Below are 26,382 nucleotides of genomic sequence, written 5' to 3'. Positions count from 1 at the left end.
TTCCTCAAGAAGCCCTTCCTGAAGAGAACTATTTCATTTCCTGTATGTTATTTACAAGTGAGATGATTTGTTGCAATAAAGGAATCCCTGTGTCCCTGTGACAGTGGTTTTGTAGAATGTCCTCTCCTTTTATCATCTTAAAAGCTGATGTAGGAGGCTCTGAAATAACGAGGGCTAACAGAGAGCAGGACTGGCTGATGGAAGGTAGAGAGATGATCCACTCTGTGCTTCACTAGAACCCACATCTGCCTTGATTGACACATAGGCACCATGTTCCCCCCTGGAAGAAGTGTTGGAACAGTTGGCAGGCTCACCTGCTCTGGCTCGTAGCCCTCGAGAACCCAGCTAACCAAGCCAGAAGCAGAACCCACATGTGCACATTCTTTGTGGTCTGCTCCATCAGACACTGTCCCTTCCAGTGAAAAATGGGTCTCTTAAGTCCCCTTTCCCAAGCAGGATTTTCATTTTAAGAGGGGAGGGGAGTGATAACCAAGATCAGTTAGGGTTGTGAGAGGTGGAAGTGTTGGCGTTAGCTGGCATCACCTGTGACAGAAATCCTTATAAAATGTTACAGAGTGCCTCCTCTTTTCAAAGAGGCTGTGTTAGATTGGACATATGGAATTGCTATTGTTATGCAATTTCATATGACTCAACCGACTAGAGAACATAATTTATCCTTTCTTATGACTGACGGTTTTGAGGATTGTCATTATAATGCTGTGGACGGTTTGCTCTCACAAACCCGCCTGACGGCTGACTGGTTTCATGATGCTTCGGGTTTTGGGTGTGTGCACGTGCTCAAATACACACTGCATAAATGTACTGTTTTAACCAATTTACAGTGTGCAAGTGAGTCGCACTTAGCTCATTTACAGCGCTGTGAGACCATCACCTCTATCTAGAACATCTTCATGTTCCAACCCCCCCCCCCGCCCCGCCAAAGAAAACTCCACGTAAGCAGCCACTCCCCATTCCTCCATCCTCCCAGCCCTGCCAACCGCTAATCCATTTTTAATCCCTACATATTTGCTTATTCTGGACATTTCACATAAGTGGCAATAGACAGTACACGTCCATTTGCATCTGGCTTGTTTCACTGAGCATAGCGTATCGAGGCGCATCCGTGCTGTAGCCTGTGTCGGGACTTCATTTCTTTTCGTGGCCAAGTTATATTTCACGGAAGGGAGAGACCGCCTTTTGTTTGTCTACTTCAGGTGTCTGAGGCTCCTTCTCCATTCAGACTGCCTCGCATCTCTCCTGAAGTCTCCATCCGTGACAGGAGCTGCTGCCTCTCACCGCCCCTTCGGGTCTTCTTCGGGCTGGGAAGGCCTCCTCATTTTCCTAAAAGCAGTGCTCAGCCTAGCCACACTGTTGACACTCGCAGCCCTGTCTTCTCCTCATCTTTACTTCCAAACTTGGAATAGTCTGTTTTCTGCTCTATTTCTCACCTCCCCGGGTTTCCCCCGCTCCCTCCAGTCTGCTTCCTGCCGTTCCCAGCGCACTCTGGCGTGCACGATGGCTTCCCCGTGGTGTCTGCACACTCAGGTGGCTCCTTGCACCCTCTGCAGACGTTCTGACTCTCCTCCTTCAGCTTCCTCCACACCATGTGCTCGTGTTCCTCTTGCATCTCCAACCACACGGGATCACTTGGTATTCGTGTGTCTGCTTTGCTGTGTCCTCTCGGTCGTCCCCCACCAGGTGCCCTTGGCCTTGCCGCTGGTCGTCATCTCTCCTCTCCAGGTGGCCGCTGCCTTCCCTGGTTCGGGTCACAGTCTCCTTTTTGGCACTTGGAACTCAGACTCTCTCCCCACCCAGCGCTGAGACAGTAGAACTCTTAGAGCAAGACATGCAAGTTGAATGAATGAAGGAGTGAACGGGTGATGAAATAAGTTCCTCATTTTCAGCCAGGCCCTTCAGTCCTGTTTTGCAGAATAAGATGCAGAGACTGGGAGACTTGCCCCTTCCACTTTTCTCACACGAGTCCACTCACTTCCAGTCTCCTGACTTTGTTGCAGAGAGCTCATGGTTGCCAAAATCCAACCACAATATAAGTGGGCCATGCGCCCCGTGTGGATGGTAGGTTCGTACAGTGAATTCAGGCAGGGTCACTTGGTTTCAGGATTAAGGAAACCATGCAGTGCATTATTTCTTTTCATAGAGAAAATACTAAAAATAATCCAAGTGATGTGAGTTCTTCTATAGAGGCAGTCACCTTAGGGAGTCAGTTTCAGAATGTCTGATTTATCATTCCCAAACTGCACGTGTTTTCTCCCCCGGAGGGCTGCAGGGACACTGAACTGTCACTATGGGAACAGTGCTGATTTTTCCCCCCTGGTTATTCACAAAATGAGGTCACAGTTGGCTTATGGAAACTGGACAGATATTAGATGACTCAGTAGCGGTGTTTCATCAACAGTTCTTCCTCACAGAGGATATAACAGATGCAGTAAACAAAAGACTTGTAGTTATCATCTCAATTGATCCATGAATAATTACCTGCCTTTTACATAAGCCTGCATTCCCAGACCTGAATGTTTAGAAAGGAAGCACTATTTTTAGCTTGTCATGTTTCATTTTGGGAAATGTAGTGATCATCAGCCATCAAATTTTAATCTGGGCTGAAGTGGGGGTGCTCATGGTCAAGTAAGGAGTGAGTGAAGGTTGATCACAGAATCTCTCTCCCTCAATACCTAATGAAAGACACACACTTTTTCAACTATTAAAAAGGGCTCCAGGGGTTTCCCTGGTTAAGAAGCCACTTGCCAGTACAAGGGACACGGGTTTGATCCACGGCCTGGGAAGATCCCACATGCGACAGGCCGACTAAGCCCTCGAGTGCCTAGAGCCCATGCTCCACAACCAGAGAAAGCCCACTCGCAGCAACAAAGACCCAGTTCAGCCATAAGTAAATAAACAAATTAAATAATTTTTTTAAAATAATAAAGAATAAATAAATAACAAGAGCTCCAGGAAAATCCAGCAAAGCCAACCAGTAGTTTCTTGTTGTAAACACTGAAATTGACAGGGAAAGAAACAAAATTGTGGCCTGACTCTGTGTTCATAGTGGTAAGAGAAAGGAAAACAGATAGCAAAATTCCCAGAATTTCACTCTCACTCCCCTCACCCCCAGTTTGGAGAAAATTAGACCGAAGGGTCAAGGAAAGATCTTTGAGGCTAAGGAGCCCTCTGCTACCACTCAGGATTCTACCAGACCTGGAAGAAAGTGCTAGTTGTCAGTTTCCACAGCTAGTTCAGCCAACAGAATGGCTTAAGTAAATGAGGGTTGGGTAGGAATGGGTGGGTTTTTTCCCCCCCTTCAAATGATGATAAATGCACAGGTAGGTAGTTCCTACCTGTTCTGGAGTGGGTCCAGCCCCTCCAGAACTTCCTCAGTAAAGCCTACCCTCCCTCTTGGCTCTGCTGCCATCCTTAAGCATGTAGTTTTCATCCTCTCAATCTCAATGAGTCTTTTTTTTTTCCTATGACTTAAACATGCAGACATTGCAGAACTTTCTGGAAGGAAGCAGGGGGAAGGACAAGCAGAGGGCTCCTCTTCACAGTGTTTATCTCTTCATCTAGAGAGGACCCTCCAAATCTCTGTGATAGTGTCACCAGTTGCAGAAATGAGTCTGCATTCCTGCAGAAAGGGAAGGAAACACAGAGGAGATGAGAGTAGATGTTGAAAGAGCCAACTTATGACGTTGTGGTCACTCAGTTGTGCCTGACTCCTTGAGACCCCTTGGACTGTAGCCCACCAGGCTTCCCTGTCCTCTCCCAGAGCTTGCTGAAACTCATGTCCATTGAGTCAATGATGCCACCCAACCATCTCATCCTCTATTGCCCCCTTCTCCTGCCCTCAATCTTTCCCAGCATCAGGGTCTTTTCCAATGAGTCGGCTCTTCACATCAGGTGGCCAAAGTATTGGAGCTTCAGCTTCAGCATCAGTCCTTCCAGCTTGTAATACCTGCCAGGTAACAGAGTTACCTCTGTCCCGACACAGTGGGTGAGATGCAGGATCTAGAGGAGAAAGCTCAGAGAAAGACCTCTAGCAGACTCTATGCATCACCTGAATTGCACTCTCCCCATCCTTGCCCCAGGCCCTCTGACTACAGAAAATATAGACCACAGCACCCAATTTTCAGTTGTAGCTTGAACATGAAGATGAAAGGGCTCAGATAAAGTAGGAAGGACATAAAGGACAATTCATTGACATTACATGTGAGCAAATAGAAGGTCTAAGTGGAGCTGCCCATGGTAGGATGAGCAACTGAAAACATACTGTACCAAAAGAGGAAAAAAGTAAAGAAAGGAACATAGGAATCCAAAGAGTGATGAGGAATTCAGGCCATGAGAAAGCATTACCCAGAGTAAAATATTGCTGTGTGTTTTATAAAAATTTAAATGATGTAGGAACTTCCCTGATGGTCCAGTGGCTAAGACTGGATACTCCCAATGCAAGGGGCCAGGGTTTGATCCCTGGTCAGGGAACTAGATTCCCACATACATCAACTAAGTGTTTGCATGCCACAACTAAAGACTCTGCATGCTTCAACTAAGATTTGGCACAGCCAAATAAATAAATATTAAAAAAAAAAAACTTTAGTGATATAAATAAAACAATTGTTTAAAGAGACAATGACAAAATAATACAAGCTGAGCGGAGATAAGGAAGAGTTAAGGAAACAAACTGAGGACCAAAGCCATACAGTATCAGAACTGCTAAATACGTCAGAAATAGACCGGGACTGGACAGATGTTTCTGAAAACATACAGAGAATTCTTCAGGTCCCCAGGCAGAAAAAGCAGATTCCTTAAAAAGAGAAAAAACAGCCTACTGCAGCTGCATTCAATGCCAGAAAGAAGGAAAAACAACGTAGTGCATTGTTTCCCAAGTTCTAATGGACAGAAAATATGATCATGAGCATCATATCCAGGCCGTTATTATTCAGGTGAGAAGACAGATGTTTCCGAACATGAAAGAACTTGGAAGCTGCAGCATCTGTGAGTCCTTCTGGAAAGTAGCTACTTGCTGATAAAATTTAGCCAAGCAAGACATGATTCAAAATACAGGACTTGGGACTTCCCAGGTGGTCCACTGGTTAACCTACTTTCCAATGCAGGGAATGCGGGTTCAATCCCTGGTTAGGGACCTAAGATCCCACATGTCACACAGCCAAAACATTAAAAGGAAAAAAAAAAAAGCAAAAAACCAAAGACTTACTAGATTGAGGGAAGCTGGGCAATGGGACTGGAGGTGAATACTAAATCCAGGTAAATCCAGGTAAATAGACAGCTAAGCTGACAGTTTAGGAAACTACAGATAAGGAATAGAGTTGTGATTTCAACTTTTTATTTGGAAATCATTTCATGCTTTGTGGAAAGTTGTGAAAATAAAACACAGAATATTTATATAGGCTAAGGAATTGTTTTTACCTAACTACAGTGCAATTGTCAAATTCAAGAAGTGGAACACTATTATCTAATGTACGGGCCCTATTCCTGCTTAGGCAGTTGGTGGTGGTGTCCTTTATAGTTTTTGTGGGATTTTTCTTTACCTGATTCAGGATCCAGTTGACTCAGGTCTCTTCAGTCATCTTTATCTGGAATGGTTCTCTGCCTTTGTCTTTTATGACTAAAAAAAAAAAAAAGGCCTGTACATATAAAATCTTTCATTTTGGTTTTCTCAAATGTTTCCTCATGATGATATTTGGGTCACTCATTTTTAGCAGAAAAATAGCATAAGTGATACCCATTGTTGCTTTATCCCATTATTGGTGATGTCAGTTTTGATCATTTAGTGGAGGTAACTTCAAAATATTTGCAAGACAAAAAGAAAAAAAGATCAAAGACAAAGGAGAAATAAGAAAAACATACAGAGAATATGACTAACCAAATTTGAGGTGATAAAATTGAAAGCAAGTGGAAGTGTGCAAACTTCCTCATCTTTTCCATCAGGATGATGTTTGATAGTATTTAAAATTAAAATTTGCTTATATGTAGGAAGATGATATTAACATCTTAGGTTTTTAAAAAAATATATTCTACTTTAAAATTTTACAAAATAAATGTATAGTATAAACCTAGCAGAAGTTCTTAGAAAAGAATATGTCTTTGTGGTAAAGAACATGTTTATAGGACTTCCACAGTGGTCCAGCGGTTAAAAGCTCCAAGCTCCCAGTGCAGAGGGTGGGGTTCCATCCCTGGTCTGGGAACTAGGGTTCCCACATGCCATATGTTGCAGCCAAAAGATTTTTTTTTTTAAAAAAAGACGTTTTTTTGCCCTCAACCATTTTTTATATTTACTTTGCTTTTTTCTTTCTTCTGTTAAATTCTTATAAAGTTAAATTTGCTTTTTTCTCCTAAATTTGCTTTTTTCTCCCCTCTCTGTCCTCCTGCCTCTGTATACAAAAAGAAGTGTGTGTGTGTGTGTGTGTGTGTGTGTGTGTGTGTGTGTGAGAGGCAAGACAGCTAATGTTAATTGTTTCTTCTCTGAAAGGGCTGTTCCACCGAAATTTCCAAATCCTCCTCTTCCTCCTCCCCTCACCATTACCTTCTCCACTTCTGAGAGCAGGAGTCTGTCTGTGTGGGAGGCAAGACTAGAAATCTTCAGACGCTGGGGCTGGGGCCATGTCTTGTGCTGTCAAGGTAGAGCCGCTATTTTAGACCTCAGAACACTAGCTTAGAGAAGAGGCTGAAGTCGCCCACGCATGAACCACTTCCCTGGGGAAGTCAGAGACAAAAGCAGCCGCTGAGCCCTGGCTCCCTTGGACTAGCTGAGCAGATTTCCCTCTGGGAGGACCCGGGCTCCTCAGTGCCCCTGCCACTCACACCCGAGGACAGCGCCAGCTCACTGACTATCTGACACAGTTGTTCACGAGTTATCGAGTGCCTGCCGTGTGCCCGTGCGTGTGTGCTCAGTCGTGCCCGACTTTTGTGACCCCCTGGACTGCAGCCTGCCAGGCTGCTCTGTCCATGGACTTCTTCAGGCAGGAGTACTGGTGTAGGTTGCCCTTTGCTTCTCTGGGGAGTCTTCCCAACCCAGGGATCTAACCCACCTCTCCTGAATTGGGAGACAGATTCTTTAGCGACTGCACCGCCTGGGAAGTTATTGAATACCTACTGTGTGCCTGCCAGTAACAAAACAGAACATTGCTCCTCCTCCTTGAAGATTTTTAAAAAACATTTATTTACTTGGCTATACTGGGTCTTAGTTGCAGCATGCAGAATCTTTAGTTAAGGAATGCAAACTCTTAGTTGCAGCATGTGGGATCTAGTTCCCTGGCCATGGATTGAACCCTGGCCCCTATATTGGGATCCTGGAGTTTTAGCCACTGGACTACCAGGGAAGTCCCTCCAGGAAAATTTTTATTCAAGTAGGTTTTTGGGTTTCTTTTTTTAATCCTGAAAATTTATTATTTGGGAGAATTTCAGATATTGATCCCTTGTTTTAGAGCTCATGATACTAATCAGAAAATACACATTTTGAAATGAAAGTCAAAAGAAAAGAATAATTATGTATAACACAAATTACAAAGTGGTTCCACTGGACCTGCAGAAGCAGGTATGACTTGATTCTGAACTTTAGCACATCCTTCACTTCACACAAGCTAGTATTTTTCTTTCTTTCTTTCTTTTTTTTTTTTTTTTAGTATTTTTCTTAAATGATACTTTTAAAACAAATTACCCGCCACATTTGTCACATTATAGAATGGTTTTGTGGACAGATGAGCTCTCTGAGGTTTTCTGGTCCAGTGTTCCCTCCAGTCATGATCATTTGTATACTATTTTCCCTGCAACATTGTATTCTTAATCAGTCAGTTCAGTTCAGCTTAGTCCTGTCCAACTCTTTGCGACCCCATGAATCGCAGCACGCCAGGCCTCCCTGTCCATCACCAACTCCCGGAGTTTATTCAAACTCATGTCCATTGAGGCGGTGATGCCATCCAGCCATCTCATCCTCTGCCGTCCCCTTCTCCTCCTGCCCCCTATCCCTCCCAGCATCAAGGTCTTTTCCAAAGAGTCAACTCTCCGCATGAGGTGGCCAAAGTATTGGAGTTTCAGCTTCAGCATCAGTCCTTCCAATGAACACCCAGGACTGATCTCCTTTAGGATGGACTGGTTGGATCTCCTTGCAGTCCAAGGGACTCTCAAGAATCTTCTCCAATACCACAGTTCAAAAGCATCAATTATTTGGTGCTCAGCTTTCTTCACAGTCCAACTCTCACATCCATACATGACTACTGGAAAAACCATAGTCTTGACTAGACGGACCTTTGTTGGCAAAGTGATGTCTCTGCTTTTTAATATGCTATCTAGGTTGGTCATAATTTTCCTTCCAAGGAATAAGCGTCTTTTAATTTCATGGCTGCAATCACCATCTACAGTGATTTTGGAGCCCAGAAAATAAAGTCTGACACTGTTTCCACTGTTTCCCCTTCTATTTCCCATGAAGTGATGGGACCAGATGCCATGATCTTCGTTTTCTGAATGTTGAGCTTTAAGCCAACTTTTTCACTCTCCTCTTTCACTTTCATCAAGAGGCTTTTTAGTTCCTCTTCACTTTCTGCCATTAGGGTGGTGTCATCTGCATATCTGAGGTTATTGATATTTCTCCCGGCAATCTTGATTCCAGCTTGTGCTTCTTCCAGCCCAGCGTTTCTCATGATGTACTCTAGTTTTCTGTAAAATAACCCTCCCTTTTATTCAACCTTTTATTACGAACAAGTTCAGTGATACTCCCAGATATCCAACTCCAAAGGCAGTCAGCTCTTGGTCATTCTTTTTCTGGTAAAGTTTTTTTTATGATTTTTAAATTAAAAAAAATTTTTTTAATCTTTATTGAATCTTTGTTACAACATTGTGTCTGTTTTATGTTTTGGTTTTTTGGTTTTGAGGCATGTGGGATCTTAACTCACTGACCAGGGGTCGAACCCCAGCCCCTTATATTGGAAGGTGAAGTCTTAACCAATGGACTGCAGGAAAGTCCCTGTTGGTCACTTTTGTTTCAGTTTTACTCTCATTGACCTACTCTTTCATGGATTAATTTGAAGTAAATCCTAGACATAATATCATTTTATCTGTGAACAACTTAATACCTCTAAAAATAAAATTATTCATTTCTTTTAAATTGTAATGTTATTTTAAAATTAGAAATAATTGGACATGAGTTTGAGCAAGCTCCTGGGGTTGGTGATGGACAGGGAGGCCTGGCGTGCTGCAGTCCATGGAGTCACAAAGAGTCGGACAGGACTGAGCAACTGAATTGAACTGATACATGTTTGTGACATGAAACTATACAAATACATACCATTTCAAAGTTATTTTGAAGTGGTTATTCAAATAGTTATTCCTCCTATTGTTCTTTCATTGAGGCAGCATTATAAATGGTTGAATGCTTTTTTCTATACTGCTCTTCATTTGTGTAACAGCCTATATATATAATAATAGTTTTTGTATTTTACAAAACGTATATTGTATATATTACTCAAATTTGCCTGTTGTTGTTCAATTGCTAAGTCATGTCCTACTCTTTGTGACCCCATGGCACACCAGGCTTCCCTGTCCTTTATCTCCTGGAGTTTGCTCAAACTCATGTCCATTGAGTCAGTGATGCCATCCAACCATCTCATTCTCTGTTGCCCCCTTCTGCTCCTGCCCTCAATCTTTCTCAACATCAGAGTCTTTTCCAATGAGTCGGCTCTTTGCATCAGATAGCTAAAGTATTGGAGCTTCAGCATCATTCCCACTGATGAATTTTCAGGGTTGATTTCCTTTAGGATTGACTGCTTGGATCTCCTTGCAGTCCGAAGGACTCTCAAGAGTCTTCTCCTTCGAGAGAACAGCATGTATATTATCTAAAGTGAAACAGATCACCAGCCCAGGTGGGATGCATGAGACAAGTGCTCGGGCCTGGTGCACTGGGAAGACCCAGAGTAATCGGGTGGAGAGGGAGGTGGGAGAGGGGATCGGGTTGGGGAATACATGTAACTCCATGGCTGATTCATGTCAATGTATGACAAAACCCACTGCAATGTTGTGAAGTAATTAGCCTCCAACTAATAAAAATAAATGAAAAAAAAAAAAAAAACAGGTAGAATTTAGAAAAAAAAAAAAAAAGGAGTCTTCTCCAGCACCACAGTTTGAAAGCATCAATTCTTCAGGCTCAGCCTTCTTTTTGGTCCAACTCTCACATTCATACATGACTGCTGGAAAAACCATAGCTTTGACTATATGGACCTTTGTTGGCAAAGTGATGTCTCTGATTTTTAATATACTGTCTAGGTTTGCCTCCCCGCCCCTAAAGTTATATTTATTAAGGTAAAATATACATAAAATTCACCTTTCACATTTCATAGGTTTGGTGAGTTTTGACATATACAGTCATATAGTATACCCTTACAATCAAGATTTTCTTTGCCCCAGTAAGTTCTCTCATACTCTTTTTTATAGTCAATCACTTCCCAATTCCTAAACACCATTTCTGTCTTCTATGGTGCTATAGTTTTGCCTCTCTGTTGGGTTGGCCAAGAAGTTCATTTGTGTTGTCAACCCAGTTCAGTCCCTGGTTGGGGAACTAAAATCTTGCAAGCTGTGTGGTGCAGCCAAAAAAAAAAAAAGTCAAGGTCACAAAAGACAAGGAAAAAATGAGGAACCAGCTGGACTAAAGAAATATGACTACTAAATGAAACTTGTTATCCTGGATTCGATCCTGGGCCAGAACAAGGAAAAAAAAAAACCACTGTTTCCAATGAAAAATTGGTACAGGACTTCCCTGGTGGTCCAGTGGTTAAGAATCCCCCCACCAATGCAGGGGACAGGGGTTCAATCCCTGGTCTGGGAAGATCTCACATGCCGAGGAGCAACTAAGCCTGTACACCACAACTACTGAGCCCATGAGCCCTAGAGCCCGTCCTCTGAACCTAGAGAAGCCACTGCAGTGAGAAACCCACATATCGCAACAAAGAGTTGCAATAGGAATCGTTGAGATTTTCTTTAGGATTGACTGGTTTAATCTCCTTGCTGTCCAAGGGACTCTCAAGAGTCTTCTCCAGCACTGCCCTTCACTATCTCCTGGAGTTTGCTCAAATTCATGGCCGTTGAGTCAGTAATGCCGTCCAGCCTGCCACAACTAGAGAAAGCCCACAAGGCAGCGATGACCCAGAGCAGCCAAAAAATAAATAAAGGAGTCAGTACAATAAGTACCCTAAATTTCGGTTCCATGGGAATTCAGGCACAAGAACGTCATCCTCTCAGAAACTGGGAGAATCTCTTCATACTTGTTCTATGCAGTGTTGAATGATTTTCCAAGTGTTAATTGATTACTTGTATTTTCTCTGCTGTGAATTATTACCTGCCATGACACTTATGTATTTGTATCTGCCTTGTAGTCATTTCCCAGTCTTGTTAATTTTTTTCTTTCGTTTCAGTTTTTATAACAATAAAACAGGCTTCCTTGTTTAAAAAATAAATACAAACCACATAAAAGGATGCAGAGAGAATGAGAGCCCCTCTCATCTCCATATCCCACTCTCCAGATGTTCTTCTCCCTCTCATTTCATTTTTTAAAGTTTGCCTCCCACTCGTTTCCCTTCCTTTTACTCTTTAAAAATTTCTAAATATTTCCGTGAAATGAACTACTCATGCAGCAGAAGGGTTTCTCTTAATGGACTAGGAAAGGAATGTCTAGAGTGGGAAGAGAAACCTGAATGTTAACCTCTGTAGATTTCTTGATAGACTTATGTTCAAAACATACATGTTTATATTTAAGAATTTTTAAACTATAAAGACCTTTATAGCAAAGCACATACATAACTGACACATAATCAGAAATAAGACCACAACTACTTACTGTGAGTAGCAGCTTAAATTCTAGGAACCTAGAATCTTAAATTCTAGAATCCATAAATTCTTAAATAAATGGAAACCATTACAGAGTTTTTGCTGTTATCCTTTGATTAATAAACAAAAAAAAAATGGACTTCCCTGGTGACCCAGTGGTAAAGAATCTGCCCTGCAACGCAGGGACCTGGGTTTAATCCCTGATCTGGGAAGATTCCACATGCTGCGGGGCAACTAAGCCCATGGCCACAAGACCCAATACAGCCAAAAAATAAATAATTTTTTTAACTGTAAGAGTTTTTCTACCTTTTTGTGTTAGTGTGACTGTATCTGGCTAAACTCTGTGTGGTGTAGTTTGGGAGTAGAGGTGTGTCTTCTCTTACAAGGTTGACTAGCTGAATCTTTTATTTTTTCATCCTCCATAGAAGAACAGAATGTTAGAACTAATGGGCCACTGGAAATTCTTTTGTAACTTTATTTTATAGGTGAGAAAGAAATGTGTGGAATATAATAGGCCTAAGATGAGGCCCTTGTAGAATAAATTACCAGTTCCTAACCCTACTCAAGTTAGTGACATTTGCCTTCAATAATTTCAGGAAAGGAAGCAGAATGCTAATAGTGAAGCCTTCCCTCATGCATCTAACAAGTGAAGGAAACATTTATTGAATGTTTAAGATTTGGCACGTACACAGTGTTGTTTAATACTTTAACTCTCAGGTCCCCGCAGGAAGAGGAGTCATTCAGGTCATAAGTGATTTGTAAATTAGTAACTGTGGGACTTCCCTGGTGGGCCAGTGGTTGAGACTCCACCCTTCGAATGCAAGGGGGACGGGTTCAATCCATATGGTGATGTACACTTGGTCTTTTCTCACTGCCTCTTGGGAAAGCCAGTTGCTTTAGCTTCACTGGAGCGTGGGAATGTGACCTGCAGGATGAGAAATCAGCCTGTCTGAGGGCTTGTTATGAACTGAACTTTTTTTGGTGTGTGTTTTTTTCCAGCTGGAAGAAGAGAGATCTGTGCTCAATAATCAGTTGTTAGAAATGAAAAAGAGGTAGGCTTTTCATTTTGTGTATATTGTTTTGTGTGTGTGTGTGTGTGCGTGTTTAATAAGGAAAATGTCAGAACATGCTGTGTGAAGTGACTTGTAGAAAACATACAACCTTCTTATACTCAGAAAATTGCATCATGATAGTTTGGTACTCATAATTGACAAATTTGCAAAGTTTCAGTATGAATTACTAACAGAAGATTTTTGATTTTTTAAGTCATGTTCCGTTGCATTTATTCAGAAGTATCCTCAAGTCAGATTGTCTCATATCACATACTGCTGTACCTCCTAGTTTCAGTAACTAAAAATACTGCCATTTTACCTAGAGTAATTGATCTGCATATAAATACTGATTTCAGTTATATAAAAAGTTTAATTTTTTCACAGTAACGGGAAGCACCATTTTAAACATTTCTATTTTTTTTTTTCTGAAAAAGAGCTTTGTTATTTGTTTATTCTTTGATGATAATCAAATGCTATTCAAATGGAAGTTTCCAGGACTTTTTGAGTAAGGATAACTGGGCCCCAGGAATAATCATTTAGAAGCCTGATGCTTATGCTTTCTGATGGTCTTGTCTGCTCTTTTAAAATGTGTAGTTTGTGTCTAGAGAAGCTCTCTGCTTTACTCTGCATGCCAAGCAGGTTTAGCGCGCACTGCTGCTGAGACCCACAGCCTGTACAGCGGTTTGCTATACAGTACATCACAACAGTGATGTGCTTTTTTCTGTCTCATTAAATGCGAAAAGAAGAATAAACCTTTAGAAATAGTACAATCAAGAATTCCTGGGGAATTCCCTCACAGTCCAGTGATTAAGACTCCTGGCTTCCACGACAGGGGGCACGAGTTCGAATTCCACATGGTGCTTCTGCAGCACGGCCAAAAGTAAATAAATAAGTTTTTTGAGAAGAATTTCTGTATACCTCAATTTAAAAAACATAAGAAAATAGGGAAGAAAAATTCCTTCACAGTCTTGCAGAGCACCTTATTCTCGACTGTCAGGGCAGAGGGAGTTTCCCTTGTTGACCACTGACACAGGTGTTTACGCGGACAGTGTTCCTCCTGCCAGCATGGCAGTTGCTGCAGAATCTAGGGCCTTGTTTAGCCCACAAAGATATTTGGGTTCCATAGGCTACATTCTAAAGGAAATTAGGCCTCAGTCCAGGGGTGCCTTCCTCTTTTCTTTTTTTAAGACATCCTTAAACTCTTTCTTCTTTAAAGTTTCACATCAGACTGCATATGTGTTTCACAACCACCGCACCCCTGGTCCAGCCAGGTCTTCACCAAGTGCCCCTCGTGAGCTGTAGTGACTGGCCTGCTATGACTTACCCTGGGGCCTGGGTACAAGCACAGCTCCGCCGGTGGGGGCCTTGGGATATTTAATTTTACATGAAAAAGGCTTTGTTTCTTTAAAAAGAACCCCATATATGCAGTTATCAAGGGTATGTGAAAACATAATAGCACTTACTCTTGAGGCTTTCTGGTAAGGGAATGTATAAAAATCAGCAGATGTGAGTACTGATGTAATTAATCCCTTTGCATTTATGTAGCACTTGTAATTCATAGATTTCTCATATCTCTAAATAAACCATTGAAATGTATTTTGGGGCTTGCATTTAAAAATGATGAAACCCAAACTTGGGCAACTTGGTTAAAAATTCAGATGCAGGCACAAGACCCAGGACTCTGATCTTCTTACACGGGGTCTTTTCTCATTGTATATTTAATGTTTGTTTATTTTTACTTTTTAATATTTTTTAAAAAGAAAGGTAAGAGACTTTGTTAGTCCTTTCCTTGTGACTTTGACTAAATTACATGCCTCTTCAAAGTGTGATTAGACATGTGACTTTTTTTCCGGGCTTTAAAAGATAGAACAAATTTGGATACTTGTCTGCCCTCTCTCCTTATTTCATTCTGCTCCCCTGTTAGGTCCTGGGTATGCTTAAGAGAATCTCTCTTGAAAATTATTCTTTTAATTGAAAAATGCAGATAAAGATAATTTTTTCTGGGAGTGAAAAAATTTTAAACATAGTTTCTGATATTTAGAACTTTGGTGGGGGAGGGGTTCAAATTGTTAATTAACCCTTATGGAAAATTAGGTCTATTTGAGAAGTCTGGATGCAAATATGCTTTAGCTAATTTGGGGGGACCATGAATGCATTCTGAAAGTCAGTTTTATAAAGGATTTGTATGTAGATCTAGGTATGTAACAGTTAAGTACATGTAGCATAGAGTACTAAAAAGAATTGGATACTTCCTGATAAGTCTGGAGTGACTTCTCTGGCAGTCCTATGGTTAGGTCTTTGTCTTCCAGTGCAGAGGGTGGGGGTTCTGTCCCTGGTTGGAGAGCTAAGATCCCACTCATATGCCTTGTGGTCAAAAAACCAAAACATTTAAAAAAGCAATATTATAGAAAGATCAATAAAGACTTTAAATATGGTCCACATTAAAAAAAAACCTTAAAAAAATCTGGAAAGTACTTAAAAATCACAAAAGATATTTGAAATGTGGTTGTTCAAGCAAGAACTGAGATCTTAGTCAACATACATAGCTAAGAAAGAATACAATTGCTTCATTCAGACTATATTGTTCATTATTTTGAAGTGCAGTACTTACTCCTGACATGGGGTGAAACTAAATACTTATCATTAAAACATTAGTATCCCCTTCTTGTATTTGCTCTGGTTTTTTTGCTATCTAACATTGAATCGCAGGCAACATGCAGTGAAATTTTTTCTCTTAGCCTGAAAATGTAATCATTTCTTTGAAAAACCAGACTCTGAGTTAGGCAGACCTGTTTCAAAGCAGTTTCCAAGACATCCAGTAGATGAAGCAGGGCTAACCTCGACTTGCTCTAATTGACAGAAGGAGAGAAACACCAGAAAGCCTATGGCAGATTCGGGAACCAGTTTGGCTTCCCTCCCTTTTGTAGGCTTTTTGATGTCAGAGAAGGGAGCCCAGAGCCAAAATCTTAGATGTGGGCTGTAGAGTCAGGATTAATTCTTCGGGCGACCCCCCAAGATTCCCGTCAGGAAGGAAGACCGGTGGGTAGTCCCGCCTGCCAGTCCTGAAGAGGGCACTGCCCCTCCAGCTCACTCCGCTCGCTGTGGGTTGCTAAGTGTCTGACTGTCTCGAGCTTGCGCTACTTATCAATGCTCATCTCACCCCCTCTCTTTTCCCTTTCCTACACTTGCTTCCCTTGCTCTATCTGTGTGTCTTTAATGGTAAGACTAAAGAAAGTCTATCCACGTTATAATAAATAAATTTCATATATTTTTTAGTAAACCAAGTTGTCGTATATATTTTTTGGCTGCCTTTGTCCCTCTGTGTCTTGCTTTTGTTTTGAAAAATATCCTCAGCAGTACACACACACACACACACACACACACACACACACACGCACGCACATATCTTTTTTATATCTCTATATACAGCACAGAACTTCAGTGCAAATTTAGTTCTCCTTGCTGTATTTGCAGTTCTCTTCATGTTCCTAATATTTGGTTCTTGTTATCTTGCATTTTTAAAGCTTGCCCCGTAACACTTTAAGGTATTTCCTTCATTACCGGAATTTATTTCTTATGTAAGTAGCAAGGAAAGAATCTGGGTTATACGTTGTCTTGGGGGAAAGATTTCTTGCCCCTGAAGCCCTTCTTTCATGTTATGTTTATCTTCCCTCCTTGATATTTTTAGTAAGGCCAAGTCACTCAAGCCAGAGTCGCTTTAAAGTAACACAGGCCCTCTTGTCAATGTGGTGTGTGACTCAGGTGTCAGTCATGTTGGCAGAACTAGTTTAGTTTGGACCATCTTCGTTTGCACAGTGGGATTTGAGCTCAGGCATCGCCTAAGATGCTGACATTGAAGACCTGTCACCAAGAGGAACTGCCAGGGTCTATTTGTCCCTTCAGAATTTGGTATACAGATCACAAGTCAGATCCCTTTCTTAACCACCCACCTTTTGATGACTTTTGTCCAAGAAATATCTGTTTGCTATCTTCTTAGAAGGCAGCCTCGCTTAGAGGCCATATGTATGTGGGGATAGGCAAACAAAGACACCTGTGCCTTTTTCTTCTGCCAGCTGATGGCGTCCTTATCCTCCCTAACACAAAGATTTAGAAGAATCTAAATCTGCTAATTCCCCAATCCTGGTATTTCTCAGTAAAAATATTTTAAATCACATTGTTCAAATTTGAGTTGAATTTACAAGTGTATCTCTTGAAATTGTTTGCTTTGAAATAATTCCTTTATTATTTTACAAAGAAGCAGAAAGTAAAAATGGCCAAATCATGGAAATGCAAGCTCTTACTTTTAGTGGCCTTATGACACTTTGCCTAATGTGCTGTATATAGCAAGGAATTGAAATAGATTTTACAATAGAATAAACTACCAAATATCCTTTAATAGAAACATAAGGAGCAGAAGATTTATTGAATCTTCAGATAAAAACAGATATTTACTTTCCAGATAGAAAAAGATGCCTATACATTCCTTTCACTTAAAGAGAATTTTTTCTTTGGGGGTTTTTTGTTTTTTGTTTTACTTAAACACGATCCTCTTTCGTAGTGAGGTGTCATGCAGTTAGTAATTTAACAGCACCAAGTGTTCATCTAACACTTGGGTGTTGAATTCAAGACATTATCTGTAAGTCTCAGATTCTTTTCTTACTACTTATTCTGGGGTGTAAGTATAAGCCACACACTGAGATAAATACAACACTTATATTTCCCATCTTTGTGTAGAACTTCAATTTACCATAAACCATGAGAATTCTGTAATTCGTGTGCCGGATATCTTGGGTCTCACTAACCAGACATACATTCTGCCATTTCTAACCTGGGCCTCAGTTTCTGATCCCTCCAGTCGGTTCTAAGACAGACCGAACCACTACACGCTCCATGTTCACCCAGCTCCTCCCAACAGAACCGGGAGCGATTTTTCTGTTTGCACCATGAACTCTCACTGATGGTTATCCATGTGAAGGCAGTGCCTTAGGTTGTAAGACCCGAGGGCTACCTAGGAAATTTTCCTCCAGTAATGTTTTTCCCCAAATATTTTTGTGATACAAGGTCTTTTTCCCTCTTGTTTCACACTGCATGTAATTTAAAAAAAAAAAAAAAAAACTATTTCAAAATTTGAGGCTTCCAGGAGCCGCAAATCTAGTACAGAGGGTCCTACGTTCCCTTCTCTCATCTTCCCTTCACATGCCCATCTTAGCACCCCTGGGCCTTTGATCCAAACTGAGAGAGTAACATTGGTCCAGACCTCTTAGCCAAAGTCTAGACGTTGTTAAGATTTCCCCAGTTTTTCCACTCATGTCCTTTTTCCTCTCCCAGGATCCAATCTAGGAGACCCCATCGCCTTTAGTTGTCACATCTCCTTAGTCTCCTCCAATCTGTGACACCTCCTCAGTCTTTCCTTGGCTTTCGTGACACTGGCACTTTTGAATTTTCACCACAAAAATGTAAATAAAAGCACACACATTTATAAACACACAGTAGCCTCCTGCCCTTTGGGGTCGTCTCTGTTGTGTCCCTCCTTCCCTGTCTTCCCTTCATCTCTCCCTTTCTTTTCCCACTCCCCTGACTCCAAGAAACATCTTCCTCTCCTGGAAGGCCTGGTGCCCCTCCCTGTGTTGATAACCAGATGCTGGGGCGGTCTGAGAACAGGCTCCCCGTGCACTGACCTGCTCCCTCCAGGTGTCCCCCCAAGCTTCCATTCTGCAGCTGGAAATCCATCTTCACATTTCTGTCCTAGCTTTTTTGGTAATTTACCTTTCATTTCTATGAGCAAGTGAAGGTCCTCTTCAGAGTCTTTATGGACGAAAAGTAATGATCCTTCAGTTTGAATAGTGGTCATAATCTCTACTACTGTTTTGGCCCATAAGATCTCCAAAACACACTCTGGGAACTTGCTCAAAGTTACTGAAATTAGTGAGAACCAATCGATACTTCCAGCATAAAACTGCTCTGCATGATGTCTGTATAATCGCTTTGCATGCGTGTATTTTAATTGTTGTTATTGCCTGGTAATCAAGAAATAATAGAATTCATCTGGGAGGGGGGTTAGATTTTTTTTTTTTTTTTTTTTTTAATAATTCTTTGCGGGGTGCAACAGTCTTGTTTTTTTAATTCGTCTTCCGAAGTTATTAACTTGTTTCTTTAAATTCAAACGGATACAATGATATGCAGATTCTGGTATATCTCTGCATAGGTAAACTTTTTCTCCCCTCACAGTAAGTAAAACTTCAAGTAAAATTTCACCAGCATAATAGCCTTAACCCCCCTGTAAAACTTCCCTGTGATACTTTCTCCCCTTACATTAAGCTAAAGTTAATTGAGTGTTTTTCTCCGACCCTTGTACTCTGACCACCCTCTTGGTTGATTTCTGGAATTTTTTTGAACTCTTTGGTCTTTTAGAGAATCCAAGTTAATAAAAGACGCAGATGAAGAAAAAGCTTCCTTGCAGAAATCCATCAGTATCACTAGTGCCTTACTCACAGAAAAGGATGCGGAGCTGGAAAAGCTGAGAAATGAGGTAGGGTGCCCGCCTCAGGGAGCCTTCCCGCGGCCTGCCTGCGCCCGGCCGAGCCTAAGCCAGCCCCTGTGTTTCAGGTCACGGTGCTCAGGGGAGAGAACGCGTCCGCCAAGTCCTTGCATTCAGTTGTTCAGTCTCTAGAGTCTGATAAGGTGAAGCTTGAGCTCAAGGTAAAGAACTTGGAGCTTCAACTCAAAGAAAACAAGAGGCAGCTCAGCAGCTCCTCAGGTAACGTGACCGCCGCCGCCTCCAGGGAGGAGCTCTTCCCGGGGTAGAGCTGCCCTTGGAAGGAGGCACCCGCGCCGCCCCTCGGACGGGCCCGGGCCTGGGCTCTCCCGCGCCTTCATCCAGGGAGACCCCACTCAAGGGGGCCTGCCTGCCTCTCCGCACTTCCGGACCTTCCCGCGGTCCTGAGCGTTGGCGGAAATCTGTCTGAGACAGTAGGGGACCGCTGCCCTGTCGGGAGCGACCGGGGGTTCCGAGAGTGCCCTGCCGGGAGGAGAACATGACGGACGTGACAGGCCACCCAGCCAGCAGAGGGCCAGCCCGAGAGGGCGCCGCCGTGCCTCGGGGGGCCAGATACGGGACAGGAACTCCAGACGTGGGCTCAGAGGCGCCTCTGGGGATTCCACACCAGGAGTTTCTCCCGCTGGCCCTTTCGTTGTAAGAACAAGGAAACAAGATGGGATGGCAATTTTTTAAAATATCCCCCCTCCCCGTTTTTTTTCTTAACATAAGGTAATACTGATACTCAGGCAGAAGAGGACGAAAGAGCCCAGGAGAGTCAGGTAATATGCCTTCCTTTTGATTTGCTTGTTTTTTTGTTTTGTTTTTTTTTAATCATTTAATCTTTTGACTAGGTAATGTATTCATATGGTCTGAACATTGAACAGTATTAAAAATATATACACTGTAAAAAAAACAAAAAAACTGTCCCTCCAAACACCATCCCTCTGCTACTCAGTTTCCAACCCCCTAAACAGATCAATCAGGGTTATTACTGTCTTTTTAAATTTTTTCAGAGATTTGTTTTTTAATGTATATACAAACCAAGACTCATAGTCTTTCCCCTTCTTTGTTACACAAATGGCATATAAACTGATCTCTTAGTTTTTACAGGTGTATAGTATTTCGTTATATGGAGATATACACACACACACACACACACACACACACCATAATTTAATCAGTCCTCATTAGTTGACGTGACTTTGGGATGTTTCTGATCTTTCAGGTGCATTATAAACAACGCTATAGTGTACTGTCTTGCACAGCTATCGTATTATAGCTGTACTGATATTTCTTTAGGATTAGTTCCTAGAAGTAGAATCACTCTGTTTTAAAGGTTCCTTCCTCATCTTTACCTTAAAAAGACAGTTCTTGAAAACTGTTTCCTAAAGCCAAAATTATCAAAAGAGCTTTAATTGTAAAAGTGGGATTACATGGAGGTAAGCTGTTCTATTTTTGGAAATGGATGGCATCACAGACTTAATGGACATGAGTTTGAGTAAACTCCGGGAGTTGGTGATGGACAGGGAGGCCTGGCGTACTGCAGTCCATGGGTCGCAAAGAGTTGGACACGACTAAGCGACTGAACTGAACTGATAGCCCAGAAGTAATAAACATGTATTTTCAGTTTTAATTATATATTTTGGACATATTTATCCCATTAAAATTCAAAGGTACAAAAGCCATCTTTCACTTTTAAATAAAAGAGAAACTCAGTGAGTTGGTGATTTGTTTGTTGTGACATCTCCTTTGAAAGGCATGTAAGAATTCAACCAATAGCCTAACTTTAACCCTGGCTAGCATTGTCTCTGCTTAGTTTATATGTCTAATGAGCACAAAATTAACAATGTTTTCTCTCCCCCTCTTCCTTTCTGCTTCCGTTTGTTTCATCTGCCACTGCCAACACTTTTCTTCCCATCAGCAAATGGTTTGTTTTATGTTTCCTAATTTGTGAGCATGTATGTGAGTGTGTGTATGTGTGGCTTCCCACTGTACTTCCATTTTATGGCCTTTTTCCCCCCCTTCCTGATATGATACGTAGCTCCCAACAGGATATAGTCTTACAAAATACAGTTTGAGAAGTGAGATAAGAGTCAGTGGGTCTGCCTTCAAGGTCAGAAGGGATATTCTGCAGAGAATAACAAAGCCAGTGATTTCTAGCTTTGTTTTGTAACTGCCCCAGTGGGAGAAAAAGGCCAAATATTTCTTTGAAAAATAACTACTGGATGGGCCAAAAAGTTTGTTCAGATTTTTCATCTTACAGAAAAACCCCAAATGAACTTTATGGCCAACCCAATATGTATGTATGAGTGTGCACACACACACATACACATAATATTTTTTTAAATTGTAAAGTAGGATTTTTTTTCCTGATGGACATTTAGATAAATGAGACCTTTTCATTGTTTGTAGAAGAGAGGAGAAACCATTTTTAAGTTAAAGTGCCCTTGCTTTGAAACGTCGGACAAGAGCATTTCCTCCTGGTGGTCATCTCATTACCCCACTGCCCCGAGTCTGGGCCCCGGTCCCCTGAACACTGCCCTCTCAGTGTGTGCCTGCATCAGTTGAAGGGGAACTTAAGTCTTCTCTTTAAAATCCTTCTTTTGGGACTTCCCTGGCAGTCCAGTGGTTAAGACTCCTCTCTTCCATTGCAGGGGGCACGAGTTCAATCCCTGGTCAGGGAACTAAGATCCCACATGCCATGGGGTGCGGCCAAAAACAGAAAAACCCCAAAACAGCTCCTTCCTTTTTCTCTGAAGACCCACTTACCATTCCACCATAACTAATAAGTGAATGTTAAATTGTGGTCTGAGGAGAATTTATGTAAGCTTTTTCAAATCTACAACATGTGAAAGTCCTGGATTGGTTCTACAGTTTAGCTGAACAAGTAACTAGTTGTGCTTTTTGTGCAATTGTGTATGTGTGTGTATAAACATATTTAAAAAGGGTTGAGTCACGGCTGTTGCTGGCCCCTGTGACTTCAGCACACTCTGCATCCACAGCCTGAGTATAATTGCTGACTTCTTGATGCTCCAGGGTACATATTTCAGGCATTTTACACATTTTTTTTCCCCCAAACAAATTAGATTGACTTCCTCAATTCAGTAATAGTAGACCTTCAGAGGAAGAATCAGGACCTCAAGATGAAGGTGGAGATGATGTCAGAAGCAGCCTTGAACGGGAACGGGGATGACCTGAACAATTACGACAGGTATTTCGTGTTCAGCGATGCTGGGTGGAACCTTAGTTCGGTCTGAATACGTGTGTGTTTTTAAAGTTAGGTTCTCCAGACAGAGAAGGACAGATGTTGCTTCTATGTGGAATCTAAAAAAAAAAAAAATGGTACAAACTTATTTGCAAAACAGAAGTAGAGTCACAGATGTAGAAAACAGTCTTATGGTCAGCAGGGTGTAAGGGGAGGAGGGATAAATTGGCAGACTGGGATTGCCATATACACACTACTATATATAAAATAGATAACTAATAACGATCTACTGTTACAGCACAGGGAACTCTACTCAATACTCTGTGGTGAACTATATGGGAAAAGAATCTATAAAAAGAGTGGATATATGCGTGTATATGGCTGGTTCACTTTACCGTACAGCAGAAGGTTACACAACACTGTAAATCAACTATAATCCAATAAAAACTAAAAGAAAAGGAAAATATACATATAACTGAGCCACTTTGCTATGCAGCAGAAAATTAATGAAACATTATAAATCAACTGTACTTCGATATTTTTTTAAAAAGTTAGGTTCTTCAGTGGATTGGAGAAACAATTGCTTTGTGATTATTTGGCCATAAACTGACTTCCACAAATCTGGCAAGAGAGTGGAAATGGTTTGATCTGAAGATTTTAAATGCGGACCCTAGTACTTGTACTTGAGGCTCTGCAGAGTGGGCCAGAATCCTTGCTTGTGTTTTATTCATTACAAATGATACTGTCTCTTGAATTTCTTCTGAGGGAGATGAGTTTCTGATCATACACATTGGTAACATTTGCAGCGATGACCAGGAAAAACAGTCCAAGAAGAAACCCCGCCTCTTCTGTGACATATGTGACTGCTTTGATCTCCATGACACAGAGGATTGTCCCACCCAGGCCCAGATGTCTGAGGACCCTCCCCACTCCACACACCACGGCAGTCGGAGCGAGGAACGCCCATACTGTGACATCTGCGAGATGTTTGGGCACTGGGCTGCCAACTGCAATGACGACGAGACCTTCTGATGAAGCCTCCCACCCAGAACTGGGCTCTCTCAGATGTGCTAGCGTGTAGGCAACTGACCACCAGCATTATGCGTGCAGACTTCAGGAGAACTCACGTTATTTTTGACCTCCATCAACAAATCTAAGAAAATATTTTGATCTTCCACCGAATCGCCCTTTTTGTCTCCCCATATAATAAATAAGGGCGGTTTTCACCTCTGATTTTTGTCTTCTTGATTTTTAAAAAGTATTCCATTGCACCAGATGCCATTACACTCATCGTCCCTATGAGGGAGACCTCACAGAACGACTCCTACCCTTCCAGTACCTTATTTAAGTTAACTTTAAATTATGCCGTTCCCCTTCATATTTGCACTAAAATATTTCCAGGCTGCATTTGTATATTTAGATGTTTGGGTTAAGCTTTGACACTGGAATGAGTTGAAAAAAAAAAAAGTATGCCACTTTGCATTTTCATCTACTCATTTATTTTATTTTTAGTCAGAGAAATAGCTGAGTTCTTTGCACTACCCGACGTCAGTAGTGCCTTTATTTAAGGCTTGATTATACTTTTAGGTGTGATTATAAAATCATGAACCAGGTAAAGGGAGGGGGAAGCCCCCAGACTGCTGTGGGGACGTTTTCTTATAATCTCGATGCTGCACCCACTTTACTCTACTGTGGTGTTTTGTTTATCAGTTTTGCATAATTTCAGCTTCTATATATTATATGTATATATTTTTGTAAAATCTATATTTTGGGAAAAAAACCTATACAGTATGTCTTTCTTTTCAGATTTTTATCTTTATGAAAAAGGAAACACTTAAAATGTTCATCAGGACATCACGGGCTAGGCCAGGATCAGCATCACGTGGCTTCGCAGCTGTGTGTTCTCTCTTTTCATTTTCTTTCTTTATCAAGAATAAGTAACTGGGAGAATTTTCTCCAGATTTTGTTTTTCTTCTCCAACAAATATCCCCAGCAGTCGGTTAATTAGATAATAAGCAACTCTAAAACACCTAAATGAACCAATCTACAATCTTTACAAGTTTTTTTTTTTTTTTTTACTGTGTTTTTAGATGAATGTACGATGAGAAATTCAACATTAATAGTTTTGGATTTTCTTGTCACAAAAAATAAAATGAAGGACCTCAACCACAAGTTTAGCAACCAGTTTGAATCTATTTATCTTCATTTGAATGTCTTTTAGAATATGTAAAAAGTAATAAATAAATGTATCTTCCAGGAGACATGTATAATAAGAACTTCTATAATTGTATATATGCCTTTGATGTATTTTCCCCTTCAGATTATCAGCTATGTGTTTGACAAGTGAAAAATAAATATGTAATCAGTTGAAATTTGGAATTATAAACAAACATATCATAATAGGAACTGTCTCACAAACACAAAATGTAAAGCAGTATTAAAATCCAAGCAAACAGGTGTTCTGTATCTACTTGAATAAATGGTTATTCTTTTTTGCCAGTGTAGTAGACTGGTATTATTCTCAGGTTTATTTGTCCTAATGGTTTTTCTTTAAATGAGCAAGCACCAGAGGTCCAAATAGCAATTTCTACTGCAGTCTGTTGAGAAACTGCTTTTAAGAAATGATCTCAAAGCATTCTGTGACCCACTCAGCATAAAATAAATACCCAAGGTGGTTATCCATTGCTTTGTCTCACTTTTATTACCTGACAGAAATGTAAGTGTCACTGTGCAGTACCAACTACCTATTAAAGAATGAAGTGTGCAAAGAAACTGTGAAAGCTCCTGTGATATTTACCAAAATGATGACTGAACCAAGCAATCTGGTTTTATGAGCTATGATCCCTGCACAGGTAGATATTTCCAAAGCAGAGATACCAGTTGAACATGACCAAAAAAATACCCTGACAGTAGTCCTTGACTTCAGCATTGACAGAACTGATGAAAAGACTCAAACTATTAATCTACACTTATTGTGATCATTTCTCTCTCTCTCTCTCTCTCCATATATATATATATATATATGTATGTCTCAAATCATGTTGTACACCTAAAATGAATCTTAAATGTCAATTATATCTCAATAAGAAATACATTTTAAAAAGAAAATTTCTAACACTAAACAAATTATTTTGAAATTAAATATGTTTGGGACTTCACTGGTTGCCCAGTGGTTGAGGCCCAGTGGTTTAAATTCAGGAGGCACAGTTTCCATCCCTGGTTGGATCCTGATGATGCATGGTGAGTCCGAAAATTTTTGATAGTCAAGTATTTTTGATAGAGTCAAGTTGAGAGTGGATGTATGTAAATATGTGTAACTGATTATCACCTCCAAATTCCACTCTGCTTATTCATATGTGAGAAAAAAAAAAGTGAGTGTGTTAGTTGTGTCAGTGTTGGTTGACGCTTTGTGACCCCTGGAATGTAGCCCACCAGGCGCCTCTGTCCATGGGATTCTCTAGGCAATAATACTGCAGTTCAGTCGCTCAATCATGTCCAACTCTTTGCAACTCCATGGACGGCAGTACGCCAGGCTTCCCTGTCCATCACCGACTCCCAAAGCTTACTCAAACTCATGTCCATTGAGTCGGTGATGCCATCCAACCATCTCAACCTCTGTCATCTCCTGCCTTCAATCATTCCCAGCATCAGGGTCTTTTCAAATGAGTCAGTTCTTTGCATCAAGTGGCCAAAGTATTGGGAGTTTCAGCTTCAGCATCCTTCCAGTCATTCCAGTGAATATTCAGGAC

At 41.2% G+C, this 26,382-nt stretch overlaps 1 protein-coding gene across 3 annotated transcripts in view; it reads left to right on the top strand.

Annotated features, from left to right (window-relative positions):
• CLIP1 (CAP-Gly domain containing linker protein 1) overlaps window positions 1–25,315 on the top strand; it is a 115,259-nt gene extending 89,944 nt beyond the window's left edge. For all 3 annotated transcript variants that reach the window (XM_061141989.1, XM_061141990.1, XM_061141988.1), the window contains 6 exons: window positions 12,838–12,890; window positions 19,302–19,419; window positions 19,497–19,647; window positions 20,158–20,207; window positions 22,515–22,639; window positions 23,440–25,315. In XM_061141989.1, coding sequence (XP_060997972.1) covers window positions 12,838–12,890; window positions 19,302–19,419; window positions 19,497–19,647; window positions 20,158–20,207; window positions 22,515–22,639; window positions 23,440–23,665 — 723 coding nt within the window. In that variant the 3' untranslated portion in view covers window positions 23,666–25,315. The remainder of the gene's footprint in view (window positions 1–12,837; window positions 12,891–19,301; window positions 19,420–19,496; window positions 19,648–20,157; window positions 20,208–22,514; window positions 22,640–23,439) is intronic.
• The last annotated feature ends 1,067 nt before the right edge of the window (window positions 25,316–26,382 follow it).

This window comes from Dama dama, chromosome 5 (genome assembly GCF_033118175.1).
Source record: "Dama dama isolate Ldn47 chromosome 5, ASM3311817v1, whole genome shotgun sequence".
Lineage (NCBI taxonomy): Eukaryota > Metazoa > Chordata > Mammalia > Artiodactyla > Cervidae > Dama > Dama dama.
Note: the sequence above shows the minus strand (reverse complement) of the source record. Positions and strands in the feature narration are given on the sequence as shown.